This window comes from Myotis davidii, unplaced genomic scaffold (genome assembly GCF_000327345.1).
Source record: "Myotis davidii unplaced genomic scaffold, ASM32734v1 scaffold88, whole genome shotgun sequence".
In the NCBI taxonomy this organism is placed as follows: Eukaryota; Metazoa; Chordata; class Mammalia; order Chiroptera; family Vespertilionidae; genus Myotis; species Myotis davidii.
In genome coordinates this window covers 58,104-72,694 of record NW_006300377.1, presented here as the reverse complement: position 1 = coordinate 72,694, position 14,591 = coordinate 58,104, and the positions used below count along the sequence as shown (strand labels likewise).

Here is a 14,591-nt window from a genome sequence, read left to right as displayed (position 1 = left end):
TACAATAAGCACGTTTTTTGCCTAAATCAAATTGATCAGTGATTATCAGCAGTCACATAGAGGCTAGAATGTAGGTTTTGGAGTGAGACCTAAGATACTTCTTAACCACTTTGGGAAAATTAGTTAGATGTCCTGAGTCTCCAGTTTCGTCATTTGTTAAGGCAGAGCCCTGTGAATTTTGTGAGGATGAAATGCCATAACCCATTGAAATCATCAAGTGTATTAGATTTCAATCACTGTGAATATCCTCCCTCTTACCCTTTCAAAGAGATATGTTGGTTAGTTGAAAGAATTCACCAAAGCATGTTGGGTTAAAGCAATATACAGATGTGCAAATTATGGTTTTTTAATATAAAAGCTGTTTATTAAAACCAAAATAAGTCATAATGTTTATGAAAAAGAGAGGTATTTCCGTCATCTTGTCAAACTTTGTGTCCTGAAGCAAGTCATTTTCCCTTTCTGTACCTCTTGTTTCTTCGTCTCTAAAATAAGGGAGTTGGGCTAAATGTTCTCCTTAAAGATTTTTAAATTCTTAATGTTAGAGAACAGACTATGTTAGGAAGCTGTTAGGAACCAGTGTTAACATCTTTGAGCACTCCTAAGTCAAAGGAATTTGAGATGGGCAAATTCTAGAGTTCACTGCCCTGGTGTCGTTTGATCAGTGGTAAGCAGTGGAGTGAAGGAGTTAAACGTTTAGTCCTGGCCAGGTGGCTCAGTTGGTTGGAGCATTGTCCTGTACACCAAGAAGTTGCAGGTTCGATTCTGAATCAGGGCACATACCTAGGTTGTGGATTGCATCCCATACAGGAGACAACCAATAAATCCTCAGGTGAAGATTAATTTAAAAAAAAAAAATGAGCCATAACCAGTTTGGCTCAGTGGATAGAGAGTTGGCCTGCGGACTCAAGGGTCCCAGGTTCGATTCCGGTCAAGGGCATGTACCTTGTTTGCGGACACATCCCCTGTAGAGGATGTGCAGGAGGCAGCTGATCGATGTTTCTCACTCATTGATATTTCTAACTCTCTATTCCTCTCCCTTCCTCTCTGTAGAAAATCAATAAAATACATTTTTTAAATGAAAAGTTTAATATAATCTAATATAGCCGGGGGGTTCTGAGTGTGGAGGTGGTTTTGGTTTTATACTATCCTCAGGACCCAAATAGTACCTTCCTTGTAGTAGGCATTGACTGTTGGTTGACTGACTGAATGAGTATTAATCTCCATGGATACTACAAGAAAGATGGGTTCTGCCCTGGTGGGTAGTTCAGTAGGTTAGAGCGTTGTTGCTATAGTTGTGGGTTTAATCCTTGGTCAGGGCACATTCAAGAATCAACCAATGAATGCATAAATAAGTGGTACAACAAATCGATGTTTTTTTCTGTCTATCTGTTTATCTCCATCTCTCCCCCTCCCTCTCTCTCTCAAATCAACAAATAAAAAAATGGGAAAAAAGAAAGAAGGGTTGTTCTCTCATCCACTCCATTGTAGAAGAGCCTTTCAGGTCAGCCTTAGCTGGCTACAGTTCATTTAAACATGCAACTACCAGCAACAAAAAATCATTTTGACGGTGATCCATAAGCTGCCAATTTTGCCACAGATCCCTCCTGGTGGTACCATCTTGGGCTTCACCAGTTATTTTGTAATGTATCATTCTATCAAATTAGAATGAATCACCTTTTAGATAGATGGGTTTGATTCGGTTTTCTGAGTTGTAGTGAATTTGGGATTAACACCAAGATCCCAGTGTCTTATCCAAAGTCACTGACTGGCATTATTAGTTATACAGAATATTTCTAGTGTAAAGCCTACAGCAGTAATCAGTGAAATACAGAAACTAAATTTATAAGGAGCCAATCAAATCTGCATAAAAGAAAAAATTTAAAGAAACCCTTAATATCAGTCTCTGGGATCTCTGTTTCCCCATCTACAAAATGAGTAGATGGAGCTACATAATCTCTTAAGGGTCCTTCTAGCTATTGTAGGTAGTCATTTCATGACATGTTCCTGTCATAAATGACAGGAGAAGGAAATAATAGCCCAGCTGCAAGGTAGTTCATCACCTTTGAAGTATGGTTACTTTATGGAATATCTGGAAGTAAGATGCCTACATCTTTGTACAAAAGGAGAAATCTGCTCCATAGCCATAGCCAGGACTATTAACCAATAAGAATGTAGAGAGGTTATTTTGAAAGTATTTATTGAAACAAAATAAATGTCACTATAGAGTGTACAAATCTTGCTAAATTGATTTTTAAAAAGTTTTTCCAATGCCCTAACCGGTTTGGCTCAGTGGATAGAGCGTCAGCCTGCGGACTCAAGGGTCCCAGGTTCGATTCCGGTCAAGCGCATGTACCTTGGTTGCGGGCACATCCCCAGTGGGAGGTGTGCAGGAGGCAGCTCATCGATGTTTCTCTCTCATCGATGTTTCTAACTCTCTGTCCCTATCCCTTCCTCTCTGTAAAAAAAATCAATAAAATACATTTAAAAAAAAAAAAGTTTTTCCAAGATTAAAACTGTGTGGATTTCATTTCTTCCAACAGGGTTTCTAGAGGAAATTGAACCTATCATTTTTTACATAAACACTTAGAACTCGACAAGTGATTGTATTCAGAATGTGATCTGCAGTGACATGCTTTAGATCCTCTGTGTATGTATGTACAAATGTACGCGTGTATACATGGTTTAAGTAGATGTAAGCTTTTTAATAGCAATAATGAGAATTTGGTAAAGAAGCAAAATGTCAGAATTTGTTTGCTATTTCTATAGTGGGATCTAGGCCCACTGAGAGCAATGTGTAGTCACTTAAATGCTCTTCCCGTTTATAGGCTTCCTTAGTCTTATTTCCAACCCCTGGGGAAGAAATAAACCTTTTGTATAAAATAGGGGTTCTATAAAATTAAAACTTGCCCAAAAAGTCTTTAAGCAAAAAATGGAGAGCCCCAGAATCTCCGTTCAGTGTTTGAATGCTTAACCGATAAGCAGAACCTTCAAGGATTTTTTTGCTTTCCCTAACACTATTTCTATACAATGATTCATTTATTCATTGAATAAGAAATAAGAGGGATATTGAATTTCAATTGTGGTGTCAGGGAAAGGATTTTAAAACTAAACCTAAAGGATAAATAGAAGTTACTTAGCAAAGAATCAGAGGGAAGAACATTCCAGACAAAGGAAATGGAAGCTGGGAAGAACTTGGCATGTTAGAACTAAAAGACCAAGGGGCCAGGCCACAGCGACCAAGGGTTCTGAAAGAGTGCCTTGAAGTGAATCTAAAGAGAGGATGCAGTGACTGAGAAAGACATCCTCAAAAGTATCATACTTTAGCCCTAGCCAGTTTGGCTCAATGGATAGAGCATTGACCTGCGGACTAAAGAGTCCCAGGTCCGAATCCGGTCAAGGGCTCATGCCTGGGTTGCCGGCTTGATCCCCAGAGGGGGGCATGAAGGAGGCAGCTGATCAATGATTCTCTCTCATCATTGATGTTTCTAGCTCTCCCTCTCCCTTCCTCTCTCTAAAATCAATAAAAACATTTTTTTCTTTTAATCACACTGGCTACTGTGTGTAGAGTGGATTTAAGAAATCAAGGACAGAGTAGAGAGGCCTGCTAGGCTACTGCAATTATCCAGGTTGCTTGGATTAGAGAGATGTAAATAGAGTTGAAGACAGTTGGATGGATTCAAGATATATTTTAGAGGTAGAATCAACAAGACCTGACAGTGGCCTCTATTTTAAGAGGGAGGGAGAGGAGATATTAAGGATGGCTTCTAGGTTCTGGTTTGTGCAACTGAGTGGATGGGGACAGTAGTATATTGTTGATTTAGGGAAGAACAGGTTTGCGGGCGGTGGGGTGGAGGGGAGTAGGAAGTACTGTTCAGTTTTGGAATGGTTAGGTTCAAGATGCCTGTGAGTCATTTGCATGGCAATGTTAAGAAAGTAGTTGGATATGCATTTTTAAAATCATAAGCATTTATCACGATTAACGTTTAAAGCCATAGGAGTGGATAGAATTGCCTAGACGAGAGTATAGAATGAGAAGAGGGCCCAGGACTGACATTCTTCCCTTATCCCCACCCAGACACTAGCATTTGGAGGTGTGGAAGAGAAAGAGGAAGAGAGCAAAGGACATCAAAAAGGATCAGTTAGGATGAAAACTGAGAGAATATGGTATTACCAAAGATAAAGGTGTTTTAAGACATTCTTTGGGAAATTTTCTGTCTTATGTCTCTGTTGTATCTTATGTACATCGTGCAATAATTTCTACTAGTGTTCTGCTGTGGGAAATGTCTGCCAGCTCTGGTTAGTTAATAATATGGCACAGTCCTATTGAAATACTAAGGAGTAGGAATTTTAATGTGTCTAAAAGCTCTGAGTTTGCAAAACAGCTTTATTTGAGAGTTGAGAGAAGGGAGCAAGTGTTTTTCAAATTTACTTTCTTTAATATTCTCTTCACTTGTATTCAAAATAAATATTTAGGTAGCATTTACTTGGAAGTGCTTCCATATATTTTTAACTTTCATATAATTTTGAAAAAAGATGAGAAAAATACCCGTATCTGTCAACACAGTCCATAGAAAGAAGGTAGGAAACGAAGAAATCTAATGCTTCAATAGGAAATATTCATACACAAAGTAAATTCAAATTTCAATAACAGAATTAGCTATTATATAAAAGAGATTAAGATACTTACTTTTCTGTGCCATTCACCTCATTATCCAATAGAATTTCTTGCCAAGGTGGCTATCTTCTCTATCTGTGCTTAAGTATAGTAGGCACTAGCCACACGTGGCTGTTGATCACATGCAGTGTGGTTAGTGTGACTGAGGAACCGGATTGTTAGTTAAATAGCCACATGGAGTTGCTGGCTACCATATTAAGACCACGCAGAAAGAATATAAATGTCACTCGTAGTGTGAGACAAGATTTGATTGTTCAGTGGACTGGACATCCTTCCTCTGTATCTGACTGTCTGCTTTCGTTGCTTTTCCAACCCCAACCCCACCACCACCTTTTTCTTGCACCCAAGCAATTAAAACATGGAAGTTTTGTTTTGTCTTTTTCCCCTCTGCTCTGACTTTTCTTCAGTGAAAACATCTTTAATACAAAATGGAATCATGGCACTTGCTTTTTCTGGGAACCATGTTGTTGTGGGGAGATAGTCATTTTTAGCTGAACTGCCTTGTAGTGTTGCCTAACAAAATATGGTGTAATCAAATTATAGTATAAAATGAAGCCCACTGGTAATTTCCTTTGTAGCCTTCCTTTTTAGTGTCCCCTGGGGCTTTCCCTCCCTGGTGACTCACTTATCCAGCCATAGACCATTCTTTCTAGAATCAGTTTCCTAATCTTAGTGTGATCTGTGGTCTCATATAGACCAAAATTAGTCTTATCCAAGGTTAAGGAATTCTTTTTCACATTTATTTTGTTCTCTTCTATTTTCTGTCATCCTTCAGTCTTTTTTTTTTTTTAATATATTTTATTGATTTTTTACAGAGAGGAGGGGAGAGAGACAGAGAGCTAGAAACATCGATGAGAGAGAAACATTGATCAGCTGCCTCCTGCACACCCCCCACTGGGGATGTGCCCGCAACCAAGGTACATGCCCTTGACCGGAATCCAACCTGGGACCCTTGAGTTCGCAGGCCGACGCTCTATCCACTGAGCCAAACGGGTTTCGGCCATCCTTCAGTCTTAATTGACTCACCTGTCTTACTGAAACTGAAGGAACTTTTTGTGGAAGAAAAAAGGGTGGGAAAATATCCAGATTGGTGAAATATGGCTGATTTTTATCCTCTGATGATTGAAAGAAATCTGATCTTAGGGACAAATATTTATTTCATTATTTTCCTTAAAGTGGCAGAAGTATTATTCTTTCCTCCTTGGTTCCTTTAGAAACCTCTAAGTCGTAATGGAGTGTAACTGCAGTAGAAACATGCACATTGCCTGTTACACTTGTTCACATTGTTTCCAAATGCTGCTGTTTTGTGGTAACATGGATATATAGTGTCATTTTAAAAATATTTTATTTATATCTGCATCTTACTCAGAGTTATGTGTCTGAAGTTGTTAAGGACATTTCCCAGGATTGGCCCGTTTCCCTTTGTAATTAGAGAAATACTGTTTCAAGATTATTGTCTGTGTGTGGTCTGTGGCCCTGGAACAAAATGGAGTTAAGTGGCCACAGGGGGATTAAGCTAAGAGGTTGCATTTTTCATACTGTTAATATGTTTTGGCTAATTGGGTTATTAGTCCTAGTCAGAGAAGAGCATTGCATATATCAGTGGTCACTTAAAGCTTTTCCCCAAGGTATTTTTAATCTAAATAGTAGTCATTTGATATCATTCTTCCTTTTCGGATTGATATATATACATCACATTTACTTATTTCTTCAGGCTGATGCTTCCCTCTTCTCTATTGATTTTTACTTTAAAAATTAAGCAAACAGATTAAAGAGGGGGGAAAAAACCTTGAGTCTCCATTGGGTTAAAGACCTAAGTAGTGCGATAGCTCTGTAATTACTTGTCCATAGGCGGTCATACTGAAATATGAAACTACACCCGGCAGGTGTGGCTCAGTGGTTGAGCATCGACCCATGAACCAGGAGGTCCAAGTTCAATTCCTAGACAGGGCACATGGCCGGGGTTTCGGACTCAATCCCTGGTAGAGGACATGCAGGGAGCAGCCTATCAGTGATTTTTGTCATAATTATGACATTTCATGTCATCTCCTTCTGAAAGAGAGAAAAGTAATATGAAACCACGTGTTTCTGTAATAGTTTCTTATACAAATGGCTTGTTTTCACTTTTTATTCTTGCCCTCCTTTGTTAAATCATATATTTCCCCAAAATAACCTGTCGCTGTGGTATAGAGGTCTGTTTGCCTTAAGATTAAATCTTCTTTGGCTTATAATTATCTAGATGTTTCAGAAAGAACAGGTGGATCCTCTTCAGATGAAATTACAGCAGGTGAATGGACTTGGCCAGGGATTGATTCAGAGTGCTGGAAAAAACTGTGATGTGCAGGGTTTGGAACATGACATGGAAGAGATCAATGCTCGATGGAACACACTGAATAAAAAGGTAAGTGGTAGGGGGAGGGCAGGAAGTAACAAGTACACTGGGAATGGAGGACAAAGAAAAGGGACATCTAAATATAAGGTTTCCCTGAACATAAATAAAAATTTAGCAGTTGCAATCTGTAGTTACATAAAGGGGTCAGTAGTAATTTAAAAAGCTCCCTTCTTATAATGAGCCTCCATGTCTGTGATACAGGTTGCACAAAGAATTGCACAACTACAGGAGGCTTTGTTGCATTGTGGGAAATTTCAAGATGCCTTGGAGCCATTGCTCAGCTGGTTGGCAGACACTGAGGAGCTCATAGCCAATCAGAAACCTCCATCTGCTGAGTATAAAGTGGTGAAAGCACAGATCCAAGAACAGAAGGTAAGTGAGAATGTTGAGACAGTGAATTGTAACAGCCGTAGAGAATGGCAGACAACACATTTGCTTATAGTTTAAGGAGCATGGTCGGGAGTTTTAGTAAAATCCTCACATACTTTGTGTGATCCTGAAAAGAAAGTAGGAATTTATTTTTATCATCTTACCTTAATGTACTAGCTTACTGTGGCATGTATTAGACTGAATAATCCTATCTAATAGAGACAGTATGCAAATTGACTATCACAAAAGATGGTGGCGCCCAGTCCCCCAGTCCTTTCAGCCCTGCCTGGGGTGGCAGGCACATGGTGCAGCCAGACCTGCCCTCAGCCCCCCAGCTGCCCAGGGCCGGTCTGAGGCACAGGCAACCAGGGCTGGCAGAGGCTTGCACTGCCGGCAGTGGCAGTGGCAGCAGCAGAGGGGTGATGGGGGCATTGCCTTCCCCTGATCGCTGGGTCACCTCCCGCCCCTGAGGGCTCCCAGACTATGAGAGGGGGCAGGCCAGGCTGAGGGACCCCCCTCTCCAGTGCATGAATTTTCATGCACCGGGCCTCTAATTTTACATATCCATGTATCCTATTTCGACATTTCAGTCATACCTTTATCTTAAAAATGTTTTTGGTGTTTTCAGAGTCAGCGATATTCTAAATAATGGATATATCATGTATACTGTTTAATCTAGATATGGGGGTTTTTTTGGCTTAATTTTAATTTCAGTGTATTTTTCTCCTAGTTCAGAGTAAGTTTCCTCTTAGTCACATAATGGCAGTTCATTGCTCTATTTAAAAACTTAAGTGTATGAAAAGTTCATATGGATAGTAGGAACTATTCTGTATATCTTATGTTTTTGCCTCAAGGTGGAAAAAAAAACCTGTTATTCAAGTAAGCTTAGGATTTAGTGGGGTTGGGATTTGGGATTTTTTGTTTGTTTGATTTTTCTTAAAGTGACCCCATGTTATCACTTTTCATTCTCTTTAAACGTGTGTAAAATAGTTGCTCCAGCGACTCCTAGATGATCGAAAGGCCACAGTAGACATGCTTCAAGCAGAAGGAGGCAGAATCGCCCAGTCAGCTGAGCTTGCTGACAGAGAGAAAATCACTGGACAGTTGGAGAATCTGGAACGTAGATGGACTGGACTACTCAGCAAGGCAGCAGCCAGGTAATGCCAGAGTGATTTTAAGAATGGGTCAGAGGCCAAAACCGGTTTGGCTCAGTGGATAGAGCGTCGGCCTGCGGACTGAAGGGTCCCAGGTTCGATTCCGGTCAAGGGCATGTACCTTGGTTGCGGGCACATCCCCAGTGGGAGATGTGCAGGAGGCAGCTGATCGATGTCTCTCTCTCATCGATGTTTCTAACTCTCTATCTCTCTCCCTTCCTCTCTGTAAAAAATCAATAAAATATATTTTTTAAAAAAAATTAAGAAAAAAAAAAAGAATGGGTCAGAGAAGGTGTGTTGTGTCCTGTTATTTACTTGCTATCACTGAGGTGCTCTAAAAGCTCCTGGGTGCTTCATACAGTGCTTTGGAAGGTGTGGAATGGCTTCTGTCTTGAAAAGGGATACATTCTTAGAGGTGATGCTCATAATAAAAAAACTCTCAAAAATGAGCCTTAACTCCTGCATACATTTCTCAGAACTGGAAGATTCATTGCTCTGTCTTATTCTGCTGCAGATTGTCGTGGTTCCAAACGACAAGACGCAGACTCCTACAACCCAGCCACTTATTTTCTGAGTGTTTGAAACAGATCTTTTCCCTTCATATTTATAAATTATGTTTTTGATACTTGGAATTAAAATTTATACTATTTCTTTTCTGTCAGCTTATTCTAATATTAGATGTATTTGCATCGGGGAGCAAGTCTGTGGTTCTGTTAAATGTGTGCATTCAAGAAATGCATGAACTTTACTTCAGTGAATGGCCAGAAGACAGGCCTCCACAGTAGTGCTTTCTCTTTCCACAGCTCTTAGTTCCCCAGTGTCAGTTGAGCTTAAGTCATATGGATGTCTTTACTTTTAGCATATAGAGTTCTCAGTTTTAAAAATAAATGCTAGCTAATCAGAAATCATTATGAGAGTAATAGAGTTGGTCATTTATTATTGTAACCTTTCAGTTGTCTAGATGGCCAGTGGCAATCTTCAAGTAACTTCCTCTTCAGTCTCTTCTACCTGCTTTTGGCTTACTTCTTTCTTTCTTTCTCTTAAATTTTTATTTATTGATTTGAGAGAGAGGAAGGAGGAGAGCGAGAACAAGAGAGATATACCAGCCTATTGTTCCACTTATTTATGCATTCATTGGTTGCCTCTTGTATGTGCCCTGACCGGGAATTGAACCCACAACCTTGGTGCATGGGGACAATGCTCCAATCAACTGAGTTACCCGGCAAGGGCTGGCTGACTTATTTCTTATCTGAGTTTTGTAACTCAGATACTTATTTTTACTTTCAGACTGCACTGCTTTTCTTCTCTCTCTGTACATTTTCACCAATATTGCCATTAATCTTCCAGTTACCTAGGCTTAAAACCCCACCCAATTGTTACCCTTCTCACCTGCCCCAACTTTGTGTCTCACACCTACCAGGATGCTAAATTCTATTCATTTTACTTCTACAGTGTCTTCCCAGTCACATACCGCAATTCATGACTTAATGCGTTTTCACTTGTGCTAGTTCACTTGAGTAGCTCATCTGAGGTAGCTTCCAAACTAATCACTCATCACTCTACTGTCACCCTCAGGCCTTTGCCTCTTTGCATGCTCAAAGACATTTAATGACTCCCTGTTGCCTATAAATAAAATCTAAACTAACCCAATGTTCAAAGCTTTCTACTCTTTGGCCTTAACCTACCTTTCTTAGTTTTCACTATTCTTCTCAGTCCTTATATTGTAGGTAAAGAAAATTCTATTTTGTTCTCCAGTATCTTCTGTCAGTTTCCTCATTCTGTCTTGGCTGGTGGTTCTGCATCTTCCATGAAATACTTTTGGCCATCTTCCCTTTTGTAAAGCTTTTCCTTATTCCTCAAGCATGAATAACCTCACCTTCCTCCTAACTGCCATAACTCTTTATCAGTGCCTGTACTGTTATGGTCATTATTTTATGTAGTGTTTATCTCCCAAATCCATAAGTTCACTAAAGTCATGATTTGTTTCTAATGTATCTTTTTATGACTCACCTTCTACCCCACCCAGTTTTATCTTCTGAGCCTAGCACAGTTTCTAGGCCATTATTTTAAAGAAAAATGCCAAGAGCAGCTTCATTTGTTAAAAGACTTTTATTTCAATTTTTAATACTGGATGATTTTTGATGCCTCTAAATTATTTTAGCTATTCTCTTTGCTACTCTAAGTCTTGTGTACATTGTTCTTCAAACTTTCAGATTCAAAATTATAGATGAGTCAGAAAGACATAGAGATAATTTGCAATTCTAGTTTGATATTAATCTTTAAAATAATGTTTAGTTATATTAATTAAAGATATATTTTGAAGGCTGGCATAAATAAGAAAGGAAATCTATACTTTATATTGACACTTAAAAATGGCATCTAAAAATACATTTTCCTTTATATTCAAACATAATTGAATATCCAGATAATTAAAATGGCAACTATTTATATTTAAACCATTTCTTATTAAAATAAGTTTGTCCAGGCTCTTGCCGGGTAGCTCTGTTGGTGAGAGCATCATCCCGATACACCAAGGTTGAGGATTTGATCTCCGGTCAGGGCACATACAAGAATCAACCAATGAATGCATAAATAGTGGAACAATAAATCAATGTTTACCTTTCTCTCTCTCAAAATCAATTTATTTATTTTTTTAATATATTTTATTGATTTTTTACAGAGAGGAAGGGAGAGAGATAGAGAGCTAGAAACTTCCTCTATCCACTGAGCCAAACCGGTCTTGGCTCAAAATCAATTTAAACACACACACAGAGACACACACACACACAGAGACAGACACACACACACAGTTTGTCCATAGGACCTGGCACAAAGTAGCTGCTCAATAAAGGTTTGCCGAACTAAAGTGCTTCCTATGTTCCTGGGCCTTTTCAAATATGACGTGGCATCTATCTGTTCTTTTTTTTTTTTTAAATACATTTTATTGAACTTTTACAGAGAGGAAGGGAGAGAGAGAGCCAGAAACGTCGATGAGAGAGATACATCGATCAGCTGCCTCCTGCACATCCCCTACTGGGGATGTGCCCGCAACCCAGGTACATGCCCTTGGCCGGAATCGAACCTGGGACCTTTCAGTCCGCAGGCCGACGCTCTATCCACTGAGCCAAACGGTTTCGGCCATCTATCTGTTCTTAATGGTTCAAAGTCATCACCATGCCTTTATTATTAATCTGTGTGCTAATAGAGTTCTGTGGTTGTTCTCCTTATTAGACTGCCTCCAATATTCAGGCTTCCTCTCCCCTTTATAATCTGTTTTTAATCTACAGGAAACTTGAAATCCAAGCTAAGTATGGATATTATATAAAATAAAATTTAAGATTCCAAGTGAGCTATATTTCTGCCATTTGTATTGGTACATTTAGCTAGTCTGGGTTTTTTGGTTTTTTTCTTAAATCTGGATTCAAAGTTATGTTCTGGGGCTTGAAGTTACTAGAAGCCTCACGGATTAGGGAGGCAGGAAGGGAGTTCTAGTTCATAGTCTGCCTTCGCATTTCAGATGCTCTCTTCTCTTCACTCACAAGTGAAGGTAGTAGTGACAGAGGGGAAAATGAGGACTGGTGATTTTTCGACTTGTTTAAACTTTATTTTAGTCTCATGTTCAGATGATGCATGAGCTACATTGCATAGGAGAAAGAGCTTTAGAAGTTCTGATTCTCATTCTCATGGTACTATTTATACCCACTGGGTGCCTTGGAGGAATCTCTAGGCTTTCAGGGTCGGTTCTCTCTTTTGGAATGGTGGGATAATTATTCCGCCTGCACTGCTAGGTTATGGCAGAATCAAAATAAAGGTAATGCTTATGAAAACATGTAAAGCAGCAAAGTGCTATGTATGTGTGTTCTGTTTACTGTTGATATTTAAATGTACCTAGTAAAGATTGGTCTTTTATTGACTATAGTACTGTTATCCATCTTAATGTGACTTTTTGCCTTAGCAGCTTGTTCTGTATCTTTGTGTAGGCATAAGCAGCTGGAAGATATCCTGGTTCTGGCCAAACAGTTTCATGAGACAGCTGAGCCTATTTCTGACTTCTTATCTGTCACAGAGAAAAAGCTTGCTAACTCAGAACCTGTTGGCACGCAGACTGCCAAAATACAGCAGCAGATCATTCGGCACAAGGTAGGAAGTAGTAATGGTAAATGAAACAAAAAACTGGAATCAGAAATCCTGGAAATTAGAAAACTGCCTGCAACATGCTACCAAAATGTATTGGGGGGGGGAGGTTAAAGTTTAAAACATGGTCAGATTATTAATTGGAGTAGTCACATCCTTGATAGATACTAATATGCTACCATCGTTAAAAAAAAAAAAAAACAGCTATTGTGTTATTTTTGCCCTTCAATAGGTAAACTTTTTGTATTGTTAATTTATTGCATCACTTGTTCATTGTTTCATGTTTACTTTTCATTTATTTTGTTTCTGTTATTCATTTTTTCCATTTGGATTTCCAGGCTCTGGAGGAGGAAGTAGAAAGCCATGCAACAGATGTGCACCAGGCAGTCAAAATCGGGCAGTCCCTCTCCTCCCTGACATGTTCTGCAGAACAGGGTGTGCTCTCAGAAAAGCTAGACTCATTGCAGGCCCGGTACAGTGAGATTCAGGACCGGTGCTGTCGGAAAGCAGCCCTGCTTGAACAGGCACTGTTTAACGCTAGACTGTTCGGGGAGGATGAGGTAGAGGTGCTCAACTGGCTGGCTGAGGTTGAGGACAAGCTCAGTTCAGTGTTCGTAAAGGATTACAGACAGGATGTCCTGCAGAAACAGCATGCTGACCATCTGGTATTCATGTTTTCCATTCTTATTGTTTATGTTACCAGTTATTTTATAATTTTGATTCATGTTTCTCTTCATTTCTTTGCTTTTTCATTCCTACCGTTTCAACTTTATGTACAATTACATACTTGTTGCTTAGAACTAAATCTTTTTTCTGACAAGTCCCTGGGAATACTTGCACTTAAACTGAATCAGTAATTCTAGACGATGATCCACAGTGTAGTCAGGGGCCATCTCAATTCCAATTCAGGTTTTACATCCTTTGGTAATGTATGTCACCCAGTTTCCATTCGAACAGAAGCTTTCATAAAACCAGATTGCCTAAATAGTTCCAAAGGTTTGATTATATAGCTATAACTTTAAAAATATTTCTAGAATTTATATGATCAAATTCTGGGATTCTGCGTCATCTTAGAAAGAATAATTTGCTCTTTTCATTTCATCAAATGAAATTCATTTCATGAGATTTCTTTGGGGATGGTAAAAATAGACAAAGCAAGGAGGGGGTTGTTACTGATAATCTGAAATTCTTCTGCTTCATTGATTTCAAATATTGAAAGTTTTTAACCAGGATTTAAATCTGCCTACTTCTTGCTGACTTTCTTCTTTTGAAATTTCTGTCTTATTCTTTGTTTTGGACATAGTAGACATTTTTCTGAATTCTACTCTACCTTTCTTAGGTTTAGGTTTGGTAGCAATAGATTGTAAAGTTGATTTAATCCTAAAACTCTTTTCATCCAGTACAAAAGAAAGCTTGCCTATAAGTATCTGATTTAATTATTTTGAATAATTAATGGTGTAACCAAAGATATAATGAAAGAGTCAAATATCTGATGTTCAAACTAAACTGGTATTCATCTCCTTACTTTAAATTTCATCTCTTAAAGGTCTCATTTCTTTCCCTTTGTCGTGCCATAGTTTTAGGATTAATGGTATTCTTTCCTTTCAGGCTTTAAATGAAGAAATTGTTAACAGAAAGAAGAATGTAGATCAAGCTATTAAAAATGGTCAGGCTCTTCTAAAACAAACCACAGGTACTTTGAAAAGTGCATCTCTTAGCACCTCTATATGTTTACTGACAATCACATATCCAGGGAAATAGCACCCTGCATTAGCCACTTCTCTTTGGATATAGAAGTTTAGTATTCACTGATTATATTGCCACGTCCTTATCATGTGTGCTTCCCTGACACCCACCCCCACCCCAT

General features: G+C 38.9%; 1 protein-coding gene across 21 annotated transcripts in view; it reads left to right on the top strand.

Annotated features, from left to right (window-relative positions):
• The window catches only part of MACF1 (microtubule-actin crosslinking factor 1), a 273,897-nt gene that overhangs the window by 210,735 nt on the left and 48,571 nt on the right, over nucleotides 1-14,591 (top strand). For 17 of the 21 annotated variants that reach the window (XM_006777256.2, XM_006777255.2, XM_015572798.1 and 14 more), the window contains 6 exons: nucleotides 6,915-7,076; nucleotides 7,269-7,439; nucleotides 8,427-8,593; nucleotides 12,571-12,730; nucleotides 13,063-13,389; nucleotides 14,333-14,417. In XM_006777256.2, the coding sequence (XP_006777319.1) occupies nucleotides 6,915-7,076; nucleotides 7,269-7,439; nucleotides 8,427-8,593; nucleotides 12,571-12,730; nucleotides 13,063-13,389; nucleotides 14,333-14,417 (1,072 nt within the window). The remainder of the gene's footprint in view (nucleotides 1-6,914; nucleotides 7,077-7,268; nucleotides 7,440-8,426; nucleotides 8,594-12,570; nucleotides 12,731-13,062; nucleotides 13,390-14,332; nucleotides 14,418-14,591) is intronic. The other 4 variants (XM_015572803.1, XM_015572802.1, XM_015572796.1 and 1 more) reach the window with 1 other exon arrangement.